This window comes from Polypterus senegalus, chromosome 8 (genome assembly GCF_016835505.1).
Source record: "Polypterus senegalus isolate Bchr_013 chromosome 8, ASM1683550v1, whole genome shotgun sequence".
NCBI classification, from domain to species: domain Eukaryota; kingdom Metazoa; phylum Chordata; class Cladistia; order Polypteriformes; family Polypteridae; genus Polypterus; species Polypterus senegalus.
Window position 1 is genome coordinate 154,365,026 of NC_053161.1, and position 24,334 is coordinate 154,389,359.

The 24,334-nt window shown below is 37.2% G+C and overlaps 1 protein-coding gene across 1 annotated transcript in view; it reads left to right on the forward strand.

The window, feature by feature from the left end:
- ptprr (protein tyrosine phosphatase receptor type R) overlaps positions 1–24,334 on the forward strand; it is a 261,788-nt gene that overhangs the window by 228,449 nt on the left and 9,005 nt on the right. The window contains exons 10-13 of the mRNA XM_039759911.1: positions 3,449–3,586; positions 7,002–7,112; positions 8,798–8,955; positions 9,113–9,226. Of these exons, the coding sequence (XP_039615845.1) occupies positions 3,449–3,586; positions 7,002–7,112; positions 8,798–8,955; positions 9,113–9,226 (521 nt within the window). The remainder of the gene's footprint in view (positions 1–3,448; positions 3,587–7,001; positions 7,113–8,797; positions 8,956–9,112; positions 9,227–24,334) is intronic.

The following is a 24,334-nucleotide window of genomic DNA, read 5'->3' on the forward strand; positions in this document are numbered from 1 at the left end:
GTGCTATATAAAAAATAAGCCAGGATAAATGGAACAAGCCATAGAAATTAGGCAACGTCTCAACTGCACATTTGTCATTAGTAATTTGCTTTGGACAAAAGTCTCACACAGATACATGTCAAAACCTAATTTGCAATAAAATATTGTCAATCAATCAATCAATTTTATATAAAACTATTCTCAGCAAGTACTATTTAAAAGCTCTGTAAAAAGTACACCTGTATGTGAAAACAATGCGTTGCAACTCATAGATGCTGCTGGTATCTCCATTATTTAAATCCATTCAAAAAAAGTCACATTTTTTTTTGGAAAAGTGCATTTTGCCCCAGAGGAAATTTACAACATTATGAGCAAAATTTACCAAAATGCAGAAAAAAACTTAAATATCAAATAAACTCAACCAAAAGTATACTTTAGTTTGATTCAGTTTATTGTGGTGCTGTGCACTTCACTGAGTGCAGGTTCGGACTGATCACAGTGATTTATAAGTATAATATGATAACATTAAATATTACTATATTTGCACACAAAAAAGGACATGTCAATGATTAAACATAATAAAATCCTACCAATGTAAAGTCCCATTAATATGGCCAGATGAAAGCAGAGGGGAGGAAAACAAGATCTTTCATTGATAACATCCTTGGGGAAAAATATGCCTTTGGGTGTCCATGGCTGGTTAGAACAGATAAAGTCAACTGGCCGCTCGGCCCCCTCTGGGAATTTCACAAATTCATAAACATAATATAAAATCCACAACTGTATTAACTGTGTGTTTCATTTTTGTGTTATGCAGCTTTGTCAGTGAGACATGCAAGCAGTTACTGTATGTAAAAGCACAGAATATCTCTAATTTGTTTCTACATTTTTATTAAAACAATTTTTAAATTACATTTTTTTCCATATTTGTACAATTTGTAAATAATTAAGCACACTCAGTTATGGGAGACTGAACTCTTATGGCTTAGTTACTAAACATTGTTCTATCTATCTATCTATCTATCTATCTATCTATCTATCTATCTATCTATCTATCTATCGCTTCATAATGTAATGACCTATCATATCTATCATTCTCTGTCTCTCTCATATTTTGCACTTTACATCACAATTGACCTTCCAAAGAAAAAAAAACAACTCAAAAACACAGAATCTATGAACACAAAGATAACATGTGGAGTTATGTGCTAATTTTTATTGATTTAACTGACTTTTTTTGGTGTTTTATGCAGATTTTCCTTGCAGATGCATGCACAGTAACTAATGGAGCCACCAAAAGAGTCTGAATGGCTATTTGGCTGGTAATCCTTGCTAGTGTTTAAATGTTCTAAAATACTTCTAATTATTGTCCTTATCCAGTCTTGGCTGTTTTCACACTGTGTACTCTTCTATTGTTTTATAATGTTGTTATACATTAAGGAGGGCGTTAGTCCAGCAGCAAAGGGAAAGGACTTGAAAAGAGATTTCCAGGTTAAATGTCTGCTCAGCTGGTGACCTCCTGCATGACCATAATAGCTCCACTTTACAACAAAGATGGGTGGTACAATTTTCTCTGACATCTTTCCCAAAGGCTGTGGAATTAGTTTTATTGTGGAAATTACAATAGAAACATCCTTTCATTTACTGAACCGGTTTATCCAGACTTGGGGTCTTGGGGAGATGAAGCCTGTTCTGGCAACTCTTTGCATAAAAGAAGAATAAGCCCTCTATAGGGTGCCTGTCCATCACTGGATCCTTTTACTTACATTGAGGTTAATTTAGAGCTGGTAATGAACCTAACATGTGGTGGTCCAGTACTAGGCACCGGTCCATTCCAGGGCACATTCATTGACACTAAGCCAGTTTTGGGCTGCTAATTCAACAAACACCGGATAATGCAATGGTTAGTGTTGCTGTCCCAATGAGCCAGGAGATTGGGTTTGAATCCTGGCCCTGTCACTGTTTGTGTGAAATATGCACTTGCTCCCCACCTCTGAAAGGAAGTTTTCACTTGAGATTCTGTTGTTTCTCCTGCAGTCTAAACCAAGCTTGAACATAACTTTAATTTTTGATCTACTTTGGCTGGTGAGGGTTGGCAAAAGACCGAACAGTCCACTATAATCTTAGGAACTTATTTGAGTGTTTATCCTTGATGCTGTCAAGAAATATTTTCCTTGCAGTCAGTCCTGGGTTTTTGACCAGTGACCTGGGCCTCATACACTCTACCATGGGAGATCTCCGCAGACATCCTAATAACATGCCCAAAACACATTTGGCACATTGCTTGTGCTTCAGAGTTATAAAGAGTGAGCCTAGAAAAATTGCACAGAAACCTAATTTTGGCCACATTTGTTTATTTATGTTTTCGCATTGTGAAAAGTAGACTATTATGTGAGCATTGTCAACTGTTTTTCTTCCCATAATATTTTAAAAATTAGACATTTTGAAGCCCATTTTTTGCCACCCTGTCCTGAGTGTTGTTGAATTCTTCTACCTCGATCCTTATGCCAGCTCTTCATTAAAAGAGTCACAAATCAGTCCTGGAAAAGGAGAAGCACTGAAGCACTTGCTCTATTTTCTACAAAGTTCTGTGGTCCCCAAGACCTTTATTAAAAAACACAAACTTAAATTAACTGCATCTAAATTGTTAAAAGTGTCCGCTAGTTAAATGTAAGGTGATATATGAAATGCATTTGCAGGATTAATGGCATAGAGGCCAAGAAGCAGTTTTTGAAAATGAGGGATATTCCAGTGTTAACTAACCTTTATACTCTGAATTAATCACCCACTGTAAAGACTGACGTGCACATTTTTTTTTATCTGGACTAATAAATTGCCAGCTCTTAATTGTCCAGAGTGTGTGTATGTGTGTGTACAAGTTTGGGTCCAGTTTCCTGCGTTTCTGGATCTGGACATGTCTAATGTTATTTTTGTGATTGTTTAGAGTACTTAAATTTCAATAAAGAAATACATTTTTACTTTTCATTTTATAGGATAGTACAGTGGCAAAGTCCTTTGAGCTGTCGCTTCAGGGATCCAGCATCCTAAGTTTAAATCCCAATCACTGTTATTGTCTGTGTGGAGTTTGCATGCTGTCCACAGGTCTGCATGGATTTTCTCCCCCATTGACATAGACTTATGTGTTAGTTAAATTATAATTCCAAATTAACCCAGTATTATTGTGGAAATATGGATGTGTGCAATGGACTGGAGCCCTGCTCTAGGCTAGTTCTCCCTTTACTCTTGGTGGTGCCGGGATAGGCTCCATCCCAATGACCATGTATTTCATTATGCTGATCTGAAAACTTAAACAAAGTAAAGGGATTGATATTATTCTTTTTTTCTGCTTCTGTACCTTATTTTTTTTTTAACTGCATCATTTGTTGACTTATTATTTGTTTTAAAGTATCATGTAAAAGACAGCATACAATAATAACTGACTGATTAATTGATTTCAATTTGTGCCTAGGGCTACAGGAACAAAGAGAAGGCATTCATTGCCACACAAGGACCAATGATAAACACAGTGAATGACTTTTGGCAGATGATCTGGCAGGAGGATGTGCCTATTATTGTCATGATTACAAAACTGAAGGAAAAAAATGAGGTGAGCCATCATTGCCTCATTTTGGTTTTTAGACTGTCTTTTGTGGCCCAGTTCAAGAAGCAGACAAACAAATAAGCTAACCAGCTACTCTAAAGAAGATCTTCCATAGCCTGAGTGCAAGTTTGTCCCTTAGGGCAACTGGGAGAGTGACAGAAAGAGAGAGAGAGAATCCAAGTGCATTTACCAATATTTATTTATGCAAAGCGTACATATTGATATATACTGCCATTTGTAGGTACATGTACCAGGTAACACTCCCTTTGCCTTCTGAACAGCTTAAACTGCTGGACACATACATCTTTTTGACATGACAAATTATCCAATTTGAAAAAGAGTGGACTATAGCCAAGTGCAATTGTTAGGTATACCACAGCATTTGAATGCTATTAATAGCTCTAATGAGTGCTGAGAAAATATTGCCCACACTATTGCACCACCAGCAATAACTTGCCAACCAGGATGGACCTATTAAGTCATGCTGTCTGCACAAAATTCTGTCCATACCATTTGCATCTTCTGATGTGTTATGTTGCTTCATTTTTGTGCTCTTAACATACTGGAGAGGAACTTGAAATATTCAATTGTAGCCCATTTGCTTCAAGGTCTCTGAAATTTTGTGCATTCAGAAATGCTCTTCTGCACACCTCTGATGTAAAGAGCCATTTATTGACTATAAGGCCAGTAAGCTTAATGTGCATCCCAGGTAAATTAATACAAACAATTGCTAAGAAGGACGTCACATAGCACATGGCAAGAACAAGAGTTTTAGGTAAACAGTCAGCATGAGTTCAGACAGGTGAGGTTGCATTTAATAATGTGCTGGAATTCTATAAGGAATCAACAAAATCATGTGACCAGAGTGGTGCATACAATAGTATTTATGTTGATTTTAAGAAAAAAATCTGATAATGTCCCACAGGAGAGGTTATCAAACTAATAGAAGCGTTAGTTCAAGGTATAGCATGTGGAGTGAAGCTCATCAGAATCATTGCTATTCTGAATGTACAGTATATAGATTATCTGGATAAAAATAAAAAACAACAAACTGATTAAGATTGTAGATTATACCAAGCTTGGTGTACTGGCAGATAATCTCGAATCTGCTGAATTATTACAGAGGTACTTGGATAACACACATTCTTGGACAGATTTGTGGCAGATGAAATTTAACGCAAGTACATGTAAGGTATTACACATAGGACGTAAACATGTTAGATTTGAATACACAATGGAAGGTCTGAAACTTAAAAGTACTGCTTATGAGAAGAATCTATGAGTCATAGTGCACTTGTCACTATCAACTTCCAGACAGCGTAACAGAATGTTTGGTTATATACAGTAGAGTGATGTGTGGAGTCAAAGTAAGTAATACTTTTGCTTTACAATGCACTAGTGAGGCCTCACCTGTAGTACTGTGTATAATTTTGGCCTCTATATTACAAAAAAAAAAGCATAGAAGTGATGGCAGAAGTCCTGAGCAGAATTACTATTCCCTTTCCAGGACGGCAAGGTATGAGTTATTTGTAAAGATTAAAGAAGCTGAACCTTTTCAGTTTAAGCAAACAGAGATTATAAATAGACATGGTTGAAGTGTTTAAAGTTAGGAAAGGAAATAGTATGGTTTATTCAAGCTGTTAATTTTAAATGAGTTCAACAATAACACAGGGACACAGTGGGAAACTGGTTAAGGGCAAATCTATTCTAGAGGCTGTAGGACCTGAAAATCCCACAATGGTAGCTGTTAGCAAAAAGTTGGAACCACCATTTGTGGCACTAACAGTCAAATTTTGGCTAAACTCACTTAGGTTATATATTTACCTATACAGTATTATACTTATATTATTTACTTATTATAAATTCAGTTTTTTTTTTAATAAAGGCTATTTTATTTTATTATATTACATTTGGGGTAACATGGTGGAACAAGGCTTAGTGCCCGGACAGAGAAATATGCTATTTTCAAATCCTAGGTCTGGTCATTTGCTATGTGAAATTTGCTTGTTCTTAATATGTCTGTATAACTATTTCTATTAGGGTTTTTTTCTCACATCCTAATGATGTGTTTTTATAATGTTTGGTATGGAATTAGAATTGGCCCAGTATAAGTGAGTGGGTGGGCATTAGTAGTCTCTGTGACAGACTGGTGTTTCACCCAGAGTTACTTGAATTGCTTTGAATTGTTTCCAGCCTAGATTAGACAAATTTGAGACACATAAAGGTAGTCTGATCAGGTCAGTGGGAAGTATGTAACAAAAAATTAATTCCTTTTATCTTGATTGATTGATTACATCTTGCCTGAAGAAGGGGCCTGAGTTGCCCCGAAAGCTTGCATATTGTAATATTTTTAGTTAACCAATAAAAGGTGTCATTTTGCTTGGCTTTTCTCTACATTCATAATGGCTAACACGGTACAACAACCTAGTACTAAAAAAATAATTAAAATTTAACTTGAGAGTAAAACACAGCACTGTTCATTCACCCACTGAACACTTGTGTGACCTGAACAAATCAGTTACTTGCCCAATTAAAAAATCTTGAACTAACTGGATTCTTCAGAAACTGTGAGTGGCTAAGGGCATTCAAGTGGTCTTCATCTACAGGTAAACTTTTCTTCTTTTTGTACTTATTTTGGATACCATACATTTAAGTTATAATAATTTAAAAAAAAAAAAAAGAAGTCACAAAGACAGTAGGTATAAAACAACACAAGTTCTATGTTTTCGGGCACACAGTCTGGTGAAAGATGGGGGGTGGGTGGTGTTGAGTTTATGGAGGAATTCAGTCTGAAGAATGTACATTTATTGGTGCTGAGGTTGCCAAAACTATAAGCACGAACATCCCTTTATGGCAGAAAGATGGAACATTTGATAAGTAATTTTTCTTTTAAATAAACTTTCATTCAGCAAATGGCATTGTAATTGAAAAGCATTTCATGACGCCCTTCTATCTTAGTGTTGGTCAAGTCTCAAAAACATAACCCAAGGGATTCTGAGGAGCAGAAAAGCTTTTATCTCATTTGTTCAGAAGTGGGCAGGGGGAAAGCTCAGAATTAGCAGCTGACGTCTCTTTTAACAATTTAACAATGAAAATGAGTTTGTAAGGGTGGGGACCCTCTCTGATTGTAATCAGATAACAAGCACTGGTTACGCAATGGGTGCCTTCCCAATCACGCAAAGATTCTTCTAAAATGTGCTCCATGTTCCACCCTCCCGGCCACACACACACTCACAGATTTACAGCTTCAATAATCACACAGTTGCTCTGAACATTCAGAAGCTTGAGCAAAAGGAGTAGGTGCATCTGGAGCAAGCAGATATGAAATTATGCTTGTCCTGTTATTATTATTATTAAGGACGTGGGTGTGTCAGGCACAACAGGGCCTTGTGCTAAAGTACAGCGCATTGTCTTATTTCAGAAATGTGTGCTGTACTGGCCAGAGAAAAGAGGCATCTACGGGAAGGTGGAGGTGCTTGTCAACAGCGTTCAAGAATGCGACCACTACACCATTCGGACCCTGACTCTAAAGGTAATAAAAGCTGGGCTGGAGTGTCATTGTCTGAGGTGTCTCTGTGGTTTGTTGCATGTGGGTCGTTCTGAGCAGGAGAGAATCGAATGGGCAGTGGGCTGGATCTGAACAAGGTAGAAATAATGTGCATTCTGAAATGCAGAAACAACTGCAATGATGGACTTTCTTTTTAATAATAATAATACAAATTTATTTATATAGTGCATACTTTTGTGGCTAAAAAAATTCCAAGTGTGTGTCAATGGTGTCTTATGGCAGCTAGGAAAAGCAAAATGAAATTAAAATTAAATTAAAATAGATTCAGTTATAAAAGGTAGAAATATTCTGTTATATAATGGTAGTGTGTTATTGGGGTATTTGAGAAAAATAAATATTTTATATTATGTAGTACCAGTACATTTATAAAGGAATTATGAAAAAAATGTGTAATCTAAAAGGGTTAAAGTTACACTGTGTCTTTTAAAGATTTTGGGCACATTATTTTTTCATTTTATCTAAATTTAATAATCCATTCCCAAAGATACTCTGTCAACTTATTTGGAGATTCCAAATTGGCCCTGTGTGGGTGTGTGAAAGAGGCTCCTTGTGATGGGTTGGCATCCTGTCCAGAGTTTCTTTCTGCTTTGAGTTCAATATCACTCAAGGCTTCAACCCCTTGTGAACCTAAAATGGACTAAAAAGATTTGAATTATGTTATATTTTCTTTTTATTCACTTGTGTTCTTATTGTACACATCTCACATTCAGAATGATCAGCTGCATATATCACATCACTGTGAGCCACACCACAGTCAAGTCAGTACTAGGACATGTCTGCTAGCTACGTCACAGTGCCAATTTTGAATATAATTGCAAGTGGTATTGTCATCCTTGATTATCTTCAGGTTTTGAGGGAAATTCAGGGTAATAAATCTTTAGGACTATCAGGGGCTTTGAATTTTAAATTTATAAAAACTTCTTGGTAAGGATGTCTGCCTTTAATACAGCTAGAAATTGTGTTGGCTTTAAAAATGACAGTATTCACCACACAGAAAAAAAAAATTGATGAGGCAGAGTGGTTCAGAGGTAGTGCTGCTGCCTCCTAATAAGCAGATCAGGGCTCATGTCCCAGATTCTCTCTGCATGAAGTTTGCATGTCTCCCCATGTCCAAGTGGTTTTCCTCTAAGTGTTCCAGTTCCCTTCAACAGTTCCATGGGTACATACAGGTTAGCTAGATGGGTGATGTAGAAATTGGTCTCTGATGTGTTTATGTGTGTGTGTGCCTTCAGTCTGCGATGGGCTGCCATCGTGCCCAAGGATTGTCCTTGCCTCATGCCCAATGCATGCTGTGATAGGTGGGTTTAGAAAAGAGAAGGAAGAATACAATTTTCTGAATCAGTCTGTCAAACCCCGAACTTTATAATGTATACGTGCAAAAATTTATTACCAAAAATATAAGCAAATGATTTGCCATTTGTTAACTTTGAGACCCTTTCCTTAATTTTTTACCTAAGGATCAATGACAGAAAAATCAAAGGACTTTACTCTTAAATATGGTGTCACCACATCAGTAGATTGAATTATGAACAACAGTGAAGCATCAATACATACAAAGTGTGAAATATGCTATGATGACATGTGCTTGTTTGTCAACATAAAGAGTGAGTGCAAGGTATAGAGAGAAATGTAACTGCTTTCTTTTACAGCAAGGGGGCCAAAGTCAAACTGTGAAGCACTACTGGTACACCTCGTGGCCTGACCATAAGACACCTGATAGCGCATATCCACTGCTGCAACTTATGGCCGAAGTAGAGGATGACCAGAAAGCTGCAGCTGAAAGAGGTCCTGTAGTTGTTCACTGCAGGTGAGTATATGTGAGAAGCTCTGAAGTTAATAGTGCCTTTAGTTAAACTGTGTGCCACAATCTAGGTCTTGCATCTGTAATCTGCATAACTGCAGATTTTCCATGTGGTGTGTTCCCTTTCAGCACACCTACTTACCAGTTCTGCTTTACTTTCCAGTGCTGGTATTGGAAGGACTGGCTGCTTCATTGCTGCCTCCATTGGATGCCAACAGCTAAAGCAGGAAGGAGTTGTTGATGTGCTCTCCATTGTATGCCGACTTCGGATGGACAGGTTTGCTTCTAACTTAATTTTTTTTACTCAGCCGCCTGTTACTTATTTTCTGTCAGATGACTTCCTATAGGACCAATGCTCTCTCCACGCAAAAAGATAAAGGAAATCACACTACAGTTCAGGCTGATACAAACACTTTCTGCTACACTGCACTATGAGCTAATTTCTATGGACCAAGTTACTCATAATAAATTTGTTACTCCATTATGGCATCAGGTAAGGAATTCTTGAGGAATTCTCCTGTAGGTAAATACAGTCATTTGTGATCCTTAGGATGATACTGTGGTGCAGCAATAAGGGCTTCTACATGGTATTGGATTACAATTTCAGCTTCAGTAACCATTGGTGTTCATTTGTCACTTTCTCAATATGTCTAGATGGGTTTTTCTTGAAAGACCTCCCAATAATATGTGAGAGAGTAAATAGACAATTCTAAATTGTGTGAGTGAGTGGATGTTTGCAGGAGTGTGCCCTGCAGTTGACGCACATGGGCTATTTCTGAGCTGTTGCTTGATGCATTTGTACCTGTGGTCCACATTTTGATACTGCATTGAGAGGGTTCAAGAGGTTGACTGATGGACTCATTTTAGACATATGCTCTAAATGGAAGCCCTGGATCCATCTGTCTATATGGTTGTATGTATTCAGTGTTGGCTTGTTTAATAACAAAAGTTTTAAATTAGCATGACCTTAGATTAGTATTTACAGTAACATACAATTTCACTTACTGGCCATATTCCTTTTGTACTTAGGCAGTTAATTTTTGGTAAGATTGACTAGATAACCTCTCCTACACGATTAGTTTATTAAATAATAGTTAGGTAATTGTAGTTTTTTCTAGATCTATGTAGTGACACACTCAGAATAACATTTCAAATGCTGTTTATTGTTAACCCTGTTTTACCAACTCTCCATACAGCGTGCCTCTAAACTACACCCCTCCTTCCGGCCGTCATATGTCTCAAAAGACGCGGACCATAGCAATCAACACCCGAACATAAAGCAATGGACAAAAGCATCATTAAACAATCATATACAACAGTAATGATGGATCTGTCGTTGTGTTCCAGTGACCTGGTCATCTACTAAACATAGTTATTCTGTCTATGTGAATTTTAAATTTGGTGATTTCGTTTTTTCCCTGTTTTGCATTTCGCATTCTTATAAACTGTGCAGTGATTTCACTTTAACTTGAATGATATATTTATTCAGATATTTCTATGAGGAGAATTAATTTAATGGTAATGCTGCATTTTCTGTATTTGCACAAGACTGTCAGCCATGCAGGCATGGATCACACTAATGTTTGATCTGAAAGTCTTTTTAATGGTTATTGGATAATTAATGAACTGGCTGAAGAAGCATTGTCAGAGTTAGTTTGATGAACATATAGAGTGAGTCTTGTGTGCTTAAGTCACATATCCATGACCAGGGAGGAACAAAAAACAGTTTGGAGAAGGAGGGTTCTCTTTAAGGTTTTAACTTGCAGCAAAATTATTGATAAACTGATATTGGGTGAAGCTAATGCTGGAGAAAATATTAACACACACTATTTTTCCATGCATAACATGTTTTCTCCTCTAGTGGACTGGCTTCTTTCCAGATATAAGCAGTTTTAATGCATTGTGCTATTTTAGGAATTTTTTCCATTGTCTACCCTTTTAAATTAGTTTTATTCATTGATTCCATTTTTGTGTATAATATTGCTTTGATGAGATCTTTTTGTGTTTTCATGTTGTGCCCGGTATCCAAGGACGTTCACTCAGACATGGGCTGTTTAAGAATCAGGGGTAGCTACACAGACTTTGTTTGTGTGTTACCTAAAATACAAAAAGGTTTCTAAGGAATTGCATGTTCTAAACTGCACATTCAACACCACACGTTTTAGTTTGTACTGCTAACAAAAGTTCAACTGATAGTTGTGCACAGATTCACACCTCTGGCTTGTGGCACATAGTCCACTTCTGTATGCATATCCTGTAGGCCATAGCAGGGTTTAGAGTAGAGTATTAATGACTTTGGTATAAAGCACAATGCAAGGAGACTTCACAGTTTAATTGGATAATGGGCATATATGACAGCTTTATGTTCATCTTCTAGAGCAGGGGTTCTCAAACTTGGTCCTGGGGGACCCCTGTGGTTGCAGGTTTTTGTTCCAACCAGCCTCTGTTTTTAATTGGACTCCTGGGCTAATTAAGTGAACTGTTGTTTCCCAGATTCCCTGTTTTGGGAACAATATACAAATTAGAAAACTAAGTTTGGTAAAAAAAAAAGTATTAAAATGTACTAAGCAGTTATATGTATTTTTTTCTTTTTAACAGTATTTTCATCTTGATTGTCATTCTACTTTTCTAGGTGTTCTAATTGTTTAATTAATCCGTTATTTACTACTTTGCGGGGCTGACGCTAAAGTAGTTGCAGCCTTTCACGATTGATTGTTGTTTACTTGGGTTTCTGCTCTGCTTATTTTTAATTGTCATTATAAAGATTCAATGAAGGGAGCAAACTGCACAGAGAAAGGGCAAAATATAATAAAAAGAGAGTTAAGCATTTAAATCCATAGCAAAAACAGAAATATTTCTAAGTTTCTTATAAATGTAAAAATCATGCTGCTGTGCTTTTCTGAATGTAGAATAAAAGATAAATAATACCAGCTAATTAAATGAGATCAGTGCTATCAGGTGTTGTCACTAATTAGGAATTTGGTTGGAACAAAAACCTGCAGCCACAGGGGTCCCCCAGAACCGAGTTTGAGAACCCCAGTTCTAGTGCACCATTTGCAGAGAACACGCTATAAGGTTACCTCACTCTGTATATCATTCATCAAAGTTGTGAATCTTAAAAATTACGTATAATAAAATCAAGGCGAGAGAAGTATGTTTCTTTAGTGGCAGTGACTGGAGTGAAAACCTTGAACCACTGTTGCCCTTGAGGATCTGAGTTTGACACCATTGCTTCAAAGTGACACCTGCTTTTATGATTGATTTACTGACATTTCTAAATCCATTCCAAAATCAAGTAATTTTTCATATTTAGGTAATTCAAATTGTAATTGCTGTCCTGTTGTTTTATAGGCATACTGTATTATAGCTATACAAATTAGGTTGATTTACTATTATAATGTTCTTTAGCATGGTGCAGTGATCAAGGCACTAAACTTTAAATGTCAAGGCTCTCAGTTCAATTCATAATTATGATTCACTTTGTGGGTATGTCACTTCCCTGCCTGTACTCCAGTTGAATCTGGACTTTTGAAGTTCCTATGGATATTATCATCAAAAAATTGATTTTAAAATTATTTTGATTTGATATATTGTATTAATCCCCAAGGGGAAATTGTCTTTTTCCATGACCTTGAAGGCCGGAGCACAGGATCAGCCATTGTACAATGCCCCTGGAGCAACTTTCAGGTTTAAAGGTTTTACGCAAGGGCCCAATAGAGTAGGAACCCTGCTGGCAGCAATGAGATTTGAACCATAGTACAGTATTATATAGAAATAAAGGTTTTTGTTAGATGGCACCTTTCCTTAAAGGTACGCTCCCATCAGTGGACACATTTTACAAATACTATACAATGCATACATGTAACACCTAAATATTAGTACAAATTAAAGTATTTAAGTTAAACGTTTTACGTTATTCTTACTCTTAATAGCACATAATGTAGCTATAGCTTATTGTCAATAGTGTTTACAAAAACTCCATTTTCATACAACTTTTCCAGAAATTATATCTCTGCAAATCTATGATGTTTAGAAAAAGGCAAGTCTACCACTTTGCTCCACCATAGTATAACAAGAGCATTGTACGACTGCCCACTCCAACTTATTTTAACCAGAGTCCATGAAACAAATTTTAAAAAGATCATCTATCCATGGACAGTTTGTACATTCTTTTTATGTTGGTGTACATTCTCTGGTTACTGTGCTTTTTCCAGTCCAAGCAAATCTAAATTATGCTTATTAAAATATAATATTTGCAAACGTACTTAATCCAATGGTTGGAACCTGTCCTGTCAGTATAAGGCATATGTCAGAAACCAATTGCGGACAAGATGCCAATCCACAACAGAGTTCACATACACACATCCATACTCACACAGGGCCAGTCTGGAATTACCAACTAACCTAACACACATCTTTGTGGATGCGGGACATAAATCAGAATGCCCAGAAGAATTCCCATGCAAACTTAGGGATAATGTATTAACTCCACACAGGCTTCCACCAAATATGGGTACCCAAAAGGAGGCAACAGCAATAACCACTATGACACCATGTTGTCCAAATATTAAGTAATATTAATTATTCCAGCTAACAAAAATTTAGTTTGATGAACTGATGAATTCTTTTTTTATCCTCAATCCTGTCCTCTCTCATCTTCAGCACAGTTCTTGTAAGAGAGGCTTCAGCTCACATTGACTTTGCAAGTAAACAAAGACATGCAGAATAAAGAACAGGGTGGCCCTGTTAAATACAGTATAGATATTTTTCAAAACAGCAGTAATGCACTTCCATATACTGCCCACAGCGATTATGGCAAACAAGCTTTTAAGTCTCTCTCAGTGTTTGTTTTTGTCACCCTAGCTTTGTATTTTTGACTAGTTTTAATTTATTATTTGTCGTATTATTTGTCTACAATTATTCTAATGTTTGAGACATAAGACCATAAAGAAAAATCTTATTTTAAAAAAGGAAAATCTTATTGATCTAATGGTTACCTCATTTCGTTTATTAGCACCACAGGTCATCTTCTTCTTCTTCTTGCGGATCATCTTCTTCCATATCTTTCTGTCCTCTCCATCTTGCTCTGTCACACCCAGCACCTGCATGTCCTCTCTCACCACATCTATAACCCTTCTTTTAAGCCTTTCTCTTTTCTGGCATCTCTATCTTTAGCATCCTTCTCCCAATATACCCAGCATCTCTCCTCTGCACATGTCCAAACCAACGCAATCTCGCCTCTCTGACTTTGTCTCCCAACCATCCAACCTGAGCTGACCCTCTAATTTCTAATTCTATCCATCCTCGTCACACCCAGTGCAACAAATCTTAACATCTTTAACTCTGCCGCCTCCAGCTCTGTCTCATATAATGATAATAATAATAATCCTTCCATCCATCCATTTTCTAACCCGCTGAATCTGAATACAGGGTCACGGGGGTCTGCTGGAGCCAATCCCAGCCAAGACAGGGCACAAGGCAGGAACCAATCCTGGGCAGGGTGCCAACCCACCACAGGACACACACAAACACACCCACACACCAAGCACACACTAGGGTCAATTTAGAATCGCCAATCCACCTAACCTGCATGTCTGTGGATTGTAGGAGGAAACCGGAGCGCCCGGAGGAAACCCACGCAGACATGGGGAGAACATGCAAACTCCACGCAGGGAGGACCTGGGAAGCGAACCCGGGTCTCCTAACTGCGAGGCAGCAGCGCTACCACTGCGCCACCGTGCCGCCCTAATAATAATAATAATATATTCAAATAAAGAATGTACTAGTGACATCTTCCAACTCAAAAAGATCTTAGCCTGTGCATAATAAACAGGTGCCCTGCAATCAGCATTACCATTTACCTGCATGTTTTGGCTTTAAACATTTTCACAACCCTGCTATATTAGCTACATAGCTGTAAACTGTATTGTCTTCTCAGGAGTCTAATGTTTTCTTAATCTAATGCCCTATTTCATTTTAGTATGAAGTAAACACCTTTTGTTTCTATAATCTGAAAGAAAGGTCTAAGAATAAAGGGTGCTAAAAAAAGTTCTCAATGCCATTAGTTTAATCATGTAGTCTTGTTAGATTCATTTTTATTCTGTAACAAACCTTAATATATTCCCAGTTGGGTTTGCATGGATGCGATTATAAAAATTTTATTATTTGAAAAATAAAGATTAAATGGGAAGATTGAAGTAATTTTTATGGGGCACATGGTGGCAAGCATCCTTTGAGGTTCAATTGTTTAGATGATTTAAAGTTGTTTTTGTTGTTATTTTTTGGATGCTTTTCAAAAGCAGTTTGTTCCTATAAGATCATTATTATCAAAATTTCAACTATGAAAAAACAAGCAGTTTAATTTTGCATTTAGAGTGTGAATAGAAACCTGGATTGAAATCATTACAAAGTCTCAAACACCACCAAGCTGTGACAGGGCAGGAGACGGTCCAAAATAGAACTTTCTAGAAAGAAAGAAAGAGAGAGAGGGAGGGAGGTGCACATGTGTTGTCAGAGAGAACCACGGTTTGTCAGTATGGGAAATGCCAGCGTGGATAACAGGCACTGTCAAGGGGGGGAGTGTCAGTGGGGGGTGGGAAGGACTCTTGTCAGTATAAACTGTGCCTCAGAAGTGGAAAAGAGAAATGAGGGTAGAAAGAGATGTTTTACAGAAGAGGACGCTAGAGGGTAGCAAAGGGTGCTTGACCTTGTTACTGAGTGAAAGAGGACTTAAAGTAACGACAGCAAGTTAATATGATTTGATTCAGCAGATTGCTTTCCGACATATTCCTATGGAAGTATTTGAGATGCTGCAGCCCAACACCAGAATCAGACCAAGCATGAAACATTTAAAGGTGTAAATCTCTGGATGTGACTTAAATCCTGCTGCTAACCAGGGGAATGGGAGATTACAATAAGGAGGATAAATGGTGTGACTGTCAAAAGAGAACAAGAATACCCTTTTGGTACTTTAGGAAGGCTGACCAGTATTCATACCAGTGATAGCTTGTCTCAGGATGAACCATTAGATTTTTTATTTTTTCTTATGTTTTTGAATCCAAGCTTTATTTATTCTCCTGTTATGTTTTACTCTTAATTTTTAAATAATATTTTGACGTTACTGGAAAATTTGCCTGATAGAGAAATGATATTTGGTAATTTAGTAGTGTTTACTTCATGAGTAAGTTGTGAGTACTGACACAATTCTGGACGCTGCTTCATTCAAGCACAAATAAGGCACAATAATACAAATGAATGCCTGAGATTAGCACCATGTTTTAAATGCATATGGAGGATGACCAGGCAAAAAATTAGGTAAAATTTGGAATTAAGATTAAGATAGCCAAAATCAACAATTTGCTAAATTTTCTCTTATTAAGGACACTTTATGGTTTAACATATTAACTACTCAAAGTTTACTATAAGACTGTTTAATTCTGGTATTGAATATGTAACCAATAATCCAACTTTTTAAGTCTAATATCTTGAAGATTAAACTGTAATTTGATCACAACTCATGGTCATTGATATGAAATTTAATTTATTTTTTTAACTTTTATTAAATTTATTTAAAGCATGAAAATTTTTAAAACATGAAAGCAGAAATTTTATTTAATGGCTGTACTAATATACTATTATAGTATTCGATGCTTTCAATATTGCTCCAGAGAAAAACAACTGCACTACACAATAAAGTTAGATATTTAGGCCTCCAGCATTTTAAAAATGAACTGAGTGAAGCCCAGCAATGGCTATAAGTGAGTTCTAGTTTTGAATCCTTTTAATTCAACATTCAACCACCCCAATTTCAGGATAAGCCCTTGAAGTTTCATTTCCAGTATAGTATAATACTTACAGTCGCTGGGCATGACTCGGCACACCTATTCCTTAGAGTAATTGGACAGGAAATTTAAGCCGGGATGAAAACAGCAGACAAGGAAGCACTTTGAAGATCATCACATGCTTTTCCTGCCATGAAATATTAGAAAAAATTGCAGCTGAGTTGAGGAAAATGTCATATTTTTCTGTACAGGTATTGTAGTCAGAATTGTTTAAAGCTGTACAGAAATATTTAATGCAGTTCTTTTTTATAGTAAGAAGTTTTGCCTTTAGTTAAGGGAACAGCACTTTCTTGAAGTTTTCAATATTTCATTATTTTCATATGTTTTTGTTAAAAGAGCGAATTTAAAGATGAGTAAGGAATTTTGTCATTATGATCTTTTTATTAGTTGTTTTGCTCTCTGATCCATGTGTAAAAGTGTAACATCTTTTCCGTTTCCCTGATAACCTCAAGGACTCTATCTGCTTTATTTTTTTTAAACACCTAGAAAGCTTTTGCACAACACTGCGTAACTCTGGATTTTGCCAGGCAAGGACCATTTGCATTAATTATTACAGTTATTACTGCAGCAAAAGGTTACTCACCCCCTCGAGAAATGCTACACTCTGACAGTCTAAGATATCATCAGACTTTTAAAAATCCTTTGATGCAGTCCTACACTGAAGACTGAGTCTTAAAGTAGAAGATATTTACATCAGAGATAGCCTACAAAAGTGAATTTCAATGTGATTACTAAGAAGAAGAATCTACAGATAAAAGGCAAATACATGTGTGGTGAAGCCCTCAGAGGACTACTTCCGTCCTTGGTCAACTACTTTTTCTAATTAATATTAATGACACAGATGACGTTATTAGAAAATTTGTGATGCTCATAGATGATGACACTAAAATTGGAGGGATAATAGACACTGAGAAGAAAGCAAGAACAATTTGAAAATATCTGGACACCCACTTGGAAAATGCTGTTTAATAAAGAAATTACAAGTGCTATGAGTAGGTAGAAGGAATGTTAATCATAACACAACATGGGAAAAACTGTCTTGCAGAAAACAACCTCTGAAAAAGACTTTGGGATTTTCATTGACACAGCATTCTTATCAAGGGAACATGCAAAATCAATTAAAAAGGCAAGCAAACTGTTATTAGTGCAAACATTATTGAATAAAATTTAAGCTATGCTAAGCTCAGACTGTATAATGCACTAGTGAGTCTGTATCTGTAATATTGTGTATAGTTCTGGTCATCACCTTACTAAGAGACATAGCAGCACTTGAAGCTGTGCACAGAAGAGCAAATGGGTGCACCCCAGGACTAAAAGAATTGTCCTACTATGAGAAGCTGAGGAAATTATACCTCTTAGATTCAAGCAGAGTAGGCAGTATGAAGACCTAATCTCAGTCTTCAAAATATTCAATGGCATCAGTAAAGCTGATACAGCAGAATTCTTTTGACTAATATATATAATATTATATTTACTTATCTGGCTGACACCTTTATCTAAGGTAACTTGCAACATTTATGATACAATTGTTTCCATTTCTTTTGATTTTCCAATTGGAGCACAGGCAGATCAAGCGACTTGCTTATGGTCACAGATTGTCAAAAGTGAGATTGAAACCCACAACTTCAGGGTTTGAAGTCCACAGCCTTAACCTCTACAACATACTGTCTGCCAAAAAGTATTTGGTAACATTTCTTTCCTTTTTCCAACTGAAGCACAGGAAGGTGAACTGACTTGCTCATGATCACACGGCATGAACCTGCAACCAAACGATTTAAAATCTAAAGCTTTAACTGCTATGCCACACTACCTGCCACACTAATGGAAACTAAGTGTAAGCATACCTGATACTATGTATGATACTTTGTTATGACAATGGGAGAGCAGCTGCCCTCTCACATCTAACGAGTCATTTGTACTCATAGTTAATCAAAGGCAGGCATACAATATTTAACTTGTACAGGCTCATGAATGGCTGGAGGCCTTTTGAACAACCTCAGCTGTGTGGCAAGACAATTGAGAGACTTTATTATATCAGTGGAATTTGATATTGTGAAGAAGGATGTGATATATCAATGTATATCTTTCCTTATAGTAGACAAAGCATACCTTAGTTCACTTGAATAGCCCTTATAAGTAGTAAACTACATTAATTGTACCGATCTATTAAAAGAACAAACATGTAATACTGCCAGAAATGTATAGTTGATGGTATAACAATGATTTTAGGTTTTGATTGTTGGCTTGAAGATACTGTGTCTTTGACTTTTTGGTTGTGAATCTTTGTCTGATCCTTGACTCAAATCATTTCTTCTGGTCCTTTACTTAAAAAGTCTACACTCTTTGTAGCAAACTACATGTAAGGTTGGGTATAAGAATGGAATGTTTGCCTATATTTTTAGAAATGTGAGGTAATAGGTTTTATTCCAGTCACTGAAATTTCATACTCAGCCAATCCTAGAAGTTGATGTTGGGATCATTGAATGCTGGTTGTAGTCAATATTCAGATATTGTCCTCTTGGCCCAACCACTGGTGAAATTTAGCACACAAAGGAAATATACACACCAGTGTTATGAGATTAGAATTATTTTTTTTATTTTAATTTTTCTTTATAGAAAAGAGTGGCTTGTATTCTGCAGGTTAGTTAGAGGCAGCTGTCCCAAGAGATAGAGTTTAATTATCTCAAGGTCTTTTTCAAGAATGAGTATAGGCATTGATCATGAGATTGACCAATGAATTACTACAATAACAGAAGTACTGTATGTGTTGTACTGCATTGTCTTGTACTGTATGTCATTGTACTGAAGTTTCATTTGACAACAACAACATTTATTTCTATGGTTCATTTTCATACACAGTATGGTGGTCAATGTGCTGCACAAGATGTCAAAGAAATAGATAAAAGCAAAGAAAAACAAATTAAAATTAGACAAGAATAATAATAAATAAATAACATACAAAATAAATAGTATACACTCTAGATATTTAATTATTAAAGAAGCAGATTCCTCACTCCTTTTATGTAGATTTGGTTTTTACGTCTCTAAAGATGAGTCCGATGGTAAGGTCAGATGGCCAGAGAAAGCAGAAAAAAATAAAGGAAATTCCAGATAAAAAACAAAATCTGCTGGGGCTCCAAGGCCAGTCTCACTTCAATCTATATTTCATTTTCATACCTGGAAAAAATGAAATTGCAGGTGCAAAGTACCATAGTTACTTTATATGTAAAGCTGCTGAGCTTGCCTTGAACAGCTCCACAATATAGGAAGACCACAAAGTAAAGCTGCTCCTTTAAATAGTCAAGAGAGACTATTTGACATAGTTTAGACATTGTCAGGGATGCCAGGGGCAACGACCCGGCCGAGACGCCGTGAGGGACTGGAAGAGGGTCAAAGCCCACCCTGGATCACGTGGGGGCGACCTTCCTGGTTGCTCTGGGGGACACGGGTACAGGGCATGGAAGCTCCACCCTGTAGGGGCCCATGGTCACTGCCAGGAGGCGCCCCAATGCCTTGGGGACCTGTTACCCCAGCACTTCCGCCACACCAGGAAGTGCTGAGGGAAGATTTAGGACGGCACCCGGAGAGCTGCCGGGAGGACAGCCGGCACTTCCGCCACGCTGGGGCGTGGCCAAGGGAGGAATGCCGGGAACACCTGGGGCTCCTCCAGGGACTGCATAAAAGGGGCCGTCTCCATTCATTCAGGGCTGGAGTCGGGAGGAGGCAGGACGAAGCACAGAGGAGGTGTGGAGGCGGCCCGAAGAGAGGCATTTGTGGCCAGGACTGTGTTTGGGGTGTTTTGTGCACTAGTGAATTGGGTCTGAGTGACCATACTTGTAAATAAATGTGTGGTGGTTTGATGAACAACATGTCCACCTGTTTGTGTCCGGGTTGGCTCCACAACATGTAAAGACAATATCAAGAGAAGACTCGGGACATCCTGGAAAGATTATCTTTGGGTGCTTGAGAGTAGTCTATACATCCATGTTTTGTGATATATGGGTCAATCAAAAGCAGGTGTGAAGCTTCACAACAGGTCTCAAAACCTGCAGTAATTCTCAAACCTTAAAAGCTGGCCTGGCTCAAAAACTCAAAATCAGAGAAATTAGCTGGCCTGAACACAAGATCAAATTACTATCAATTTTAAAATGGGAGAGGGGAAGTATTAAAACACCTGCCGCAAAGAACAAAATTAATACTTCTTCGGGTAATAAAGTTTATTCAAAAAAGGATTAAAAGAAAGAATAAAACAAGAACTGACTTCAAAAGAGATCTCGAAAATACTAAATGTTACCTCAAAGACGCAATTCAAAAGTGAACAAAACACAAAATGATTAATAAAAGGAAAATGGAAAACTCATAGAATACAAGAATCAAAGAAGCAGAACTTGCAACAAAGAGAATCAAGATCATATCCAAAAACAGGGAGCCAAACAACACAAATGGGATCTACTGCCTCAGCACTGGCTTGGCTAAATTAGCTAAAGGCAGTCACAGCTGCAGTGTCAGGTTAGTTCCACATACAGAAAACAGAACAGAAAACCAACTAAACATACATTACTTAAGAACAAAAAGAAAATAACAAAGTAGTTGAAGAAACAGAAAATACAATCAACAACAAACACAAAAAGAAGGAAATTAACAAAAACGCTTTTATTAGCAAGTATATCAAAGTAATACAAACAAAATAGCAAAGTACGGGAGACTGACGTCTGAAGCGAAGCTCCGTTAGCAGCGGTGTTATTTTTTCTCTTATTACTTATTATCCTGATGTATCCTGTATTTACCAAACCCAAGGAGGTTCATTACAGTATATGCAAGCATATATAAACATGAGCGGCAAGAAAGGGGCTCAAAAAAAAAAATGGAAAGTAAATCTAAAGCTACATCCAAGCATAGACAGACATCAAGTCCAAGTTCAAGGTACAGCCTTTCAGAGACTGACCTGGAATAGACAGGCGAAAACACAGACTTCCCAGGAACCTGCTCTGCTGAATCATCACCAGTCGAGAGCGAAAATGGGAGCGATTGTGCAAGTAATACAGGTCACGATAGGTCGTCGATTCCAGAAGACCACTTGAAACTGGAAAAGGCCTTGTAGTCTGTGCTTTCATCTACTCCTCGCAAGCCGGGAGCATCGGCTGTAATAGGGCTTGCCGCTTCACCTGCAGAGCACGAAGGCCAAAACGATCTGTCTGAACTGAAGGTAATGCTTGCTACAATGGCCATGACCATAAATGAGCTCAAGAAAGATATTTAGAAAGATATAAAGAAATAAATAAATGAAATGCTCAAAACAAAAGAAAAGACAAACGAGAAGCTGCGAGTGGAGCTGCGGCAGGATAATAAAGACTTTGAAAAACATGTATATAATCGATTTGAGGCAGCCTTTAAAGGTATGCTGGAAAAAACTGAGGAACATATTCAGGAAAATGCATCAAAGTTTGAGGAAAAACTGAGAGCATTTGGTGATCAGTTGAAAGACGTTAAGCAAACATTTACAATTCTATTTGAAACAGCCAAACATCTGGCATGCACTGCAGATGGAAAAGCAATGGCTGCAAATTCCGAATGCAAAAAACTCGGAGACAGACTTGCTGCTCTGGAAGGTGGATGCAGAAAGAATAATATTAGAATCGAAGGTCTACCTGAGAATCGTTAAAAGTCCAAACCCAGTGAAATTTATAGCTGAACTATTCTCAAAAATAATTGGAGAGGCACCGAGATAGCAGCAGCTTACCGCATACGGGGATCAAATACCTCTAAACCTAGGACTTTTTGTGTGCGTTTCAAAAAATCACTATTTAAATTTAATGTAATGTAACTTCTCAAACAGAAACAAAAAAATATATTTGAAAATAACCACATTCGTATTTTCCCTGATTTCTCACCCTCAACAGCTGCTAAACATTCCACTTTTTACAACATTAAACAGCACTTACGGAAAGCCAAGATCAGATACACCCTCTTGTATCCTGCCAAACTGAAAGTGGATTTTCAAGACAAGCATTACATCTTTACCACTATGGAGGAAGCAGAAAAAGAGTTAAGAAAGCTGATCCCCACACTTTCTGAAATACTATCGTGAGTCGCCTCCTGTCATGGCATGGCAAAGAAGATATTACCGGCTGTCTAATCCGCTTGCAATGATACTGGTACCGTAATTATACATTTTTTTCCCTTCTCTGCCACTTTCTGTTTATGTTTTAATTACAATAATAGACGTATATGTATGTAGATGTGGAAGAAATTAAATTAGTAACTTTAAGCTCCATCTCTAGGTATGTCAGAGGACTCAGACTTTATGAAGTGGGGTCCAGCCTTACGTGGAGAGGCAAAATGGGGGGGTGGGGGGATATGAGGGAGAGAGAAAGAGAGCAAGCTATCTCTAATCTATCCTTTCAATCCTTATAATGATAAGTGCCAATGTAACAATAGGCTTCATGGCAATAACTCCTGTGAAAATTGGAAATTTAGGTCAAAGCTGTTTCACTTTCAGTTAAGACTACAAAATGACATCAAAAATTCAGAACCAATGTCTCCATGACCGGACCATTAACTTTGTGAGCTGGAATGTTAAATGCCTGAATCACGAATTAAAGAAAAAGAAAGTATTCTCTCATCTAACAGGTCTAAATGCTAAAATAGTATTTTTACAGGACACCCACTTATTAAGCAAGGATCAGTTTCAGCTGCACAGAGATTGGACTGGCCAAATATTCCATTCCAGCTTTACAAAGAAAACTAAAGGTGTGGGAATTCTTATCCATAGAACAGTCTTATTTGTAGTATCATATGCAATATCTGATCCTGAAGGGAGATATGTGATTGTCATGGGTAAATTATTTAACTGTAAAGTGATTTTGATAAATGTTTATGCACCCAATGTGGATGATAGGAAATTTATGCAAAATCTATTTGCATCCATTCCCAATGTGAACACTCATAAAATTATAATGGCTGGGGACTTTAATTGTGTTTTAAATCCAGACTGAGATAGGTCTCCTGTCACAGGGGTGATGACATCTAACACTGCAAAGAAAATTACACAGTTTGTAACTGATCACAACTTATCAGACCCCTGGAGATTTCTAAACCCAAACTCAAGAGCATATTCCTTCTACTCACGTGTGCATCATTGCTACACAAGAATTGATTATTTCTTTGTAGATAACAATTTCTTACCTACAATTAAATCTTGCAAGAATGACGCTGTTGTTATTTCCAACCATGCCCCTTTGATCTTGGAGCTAACATCATTATGCCACACATACTCATTTCGCAGATGGCATCTTAACCCACTTTTATTAGCAGACAAGAACTGTACAGAATTTATATCCAGAACAAATCAGTTTTTTTCTAGAGACAAATACATACTCAGAGGTCTCTGCAGGAATACTCCGGGAAACCCTGAAGACCTTCTTATGAGGACATATTATCTCATATCCTTCCCACAGAAATAAATTGGAAACCAAGAAGGTATCAGAACTAATCAACAAAATTACTAGAATAGACCAAGTACATGCCAGGTGTCCAAGTGAGGC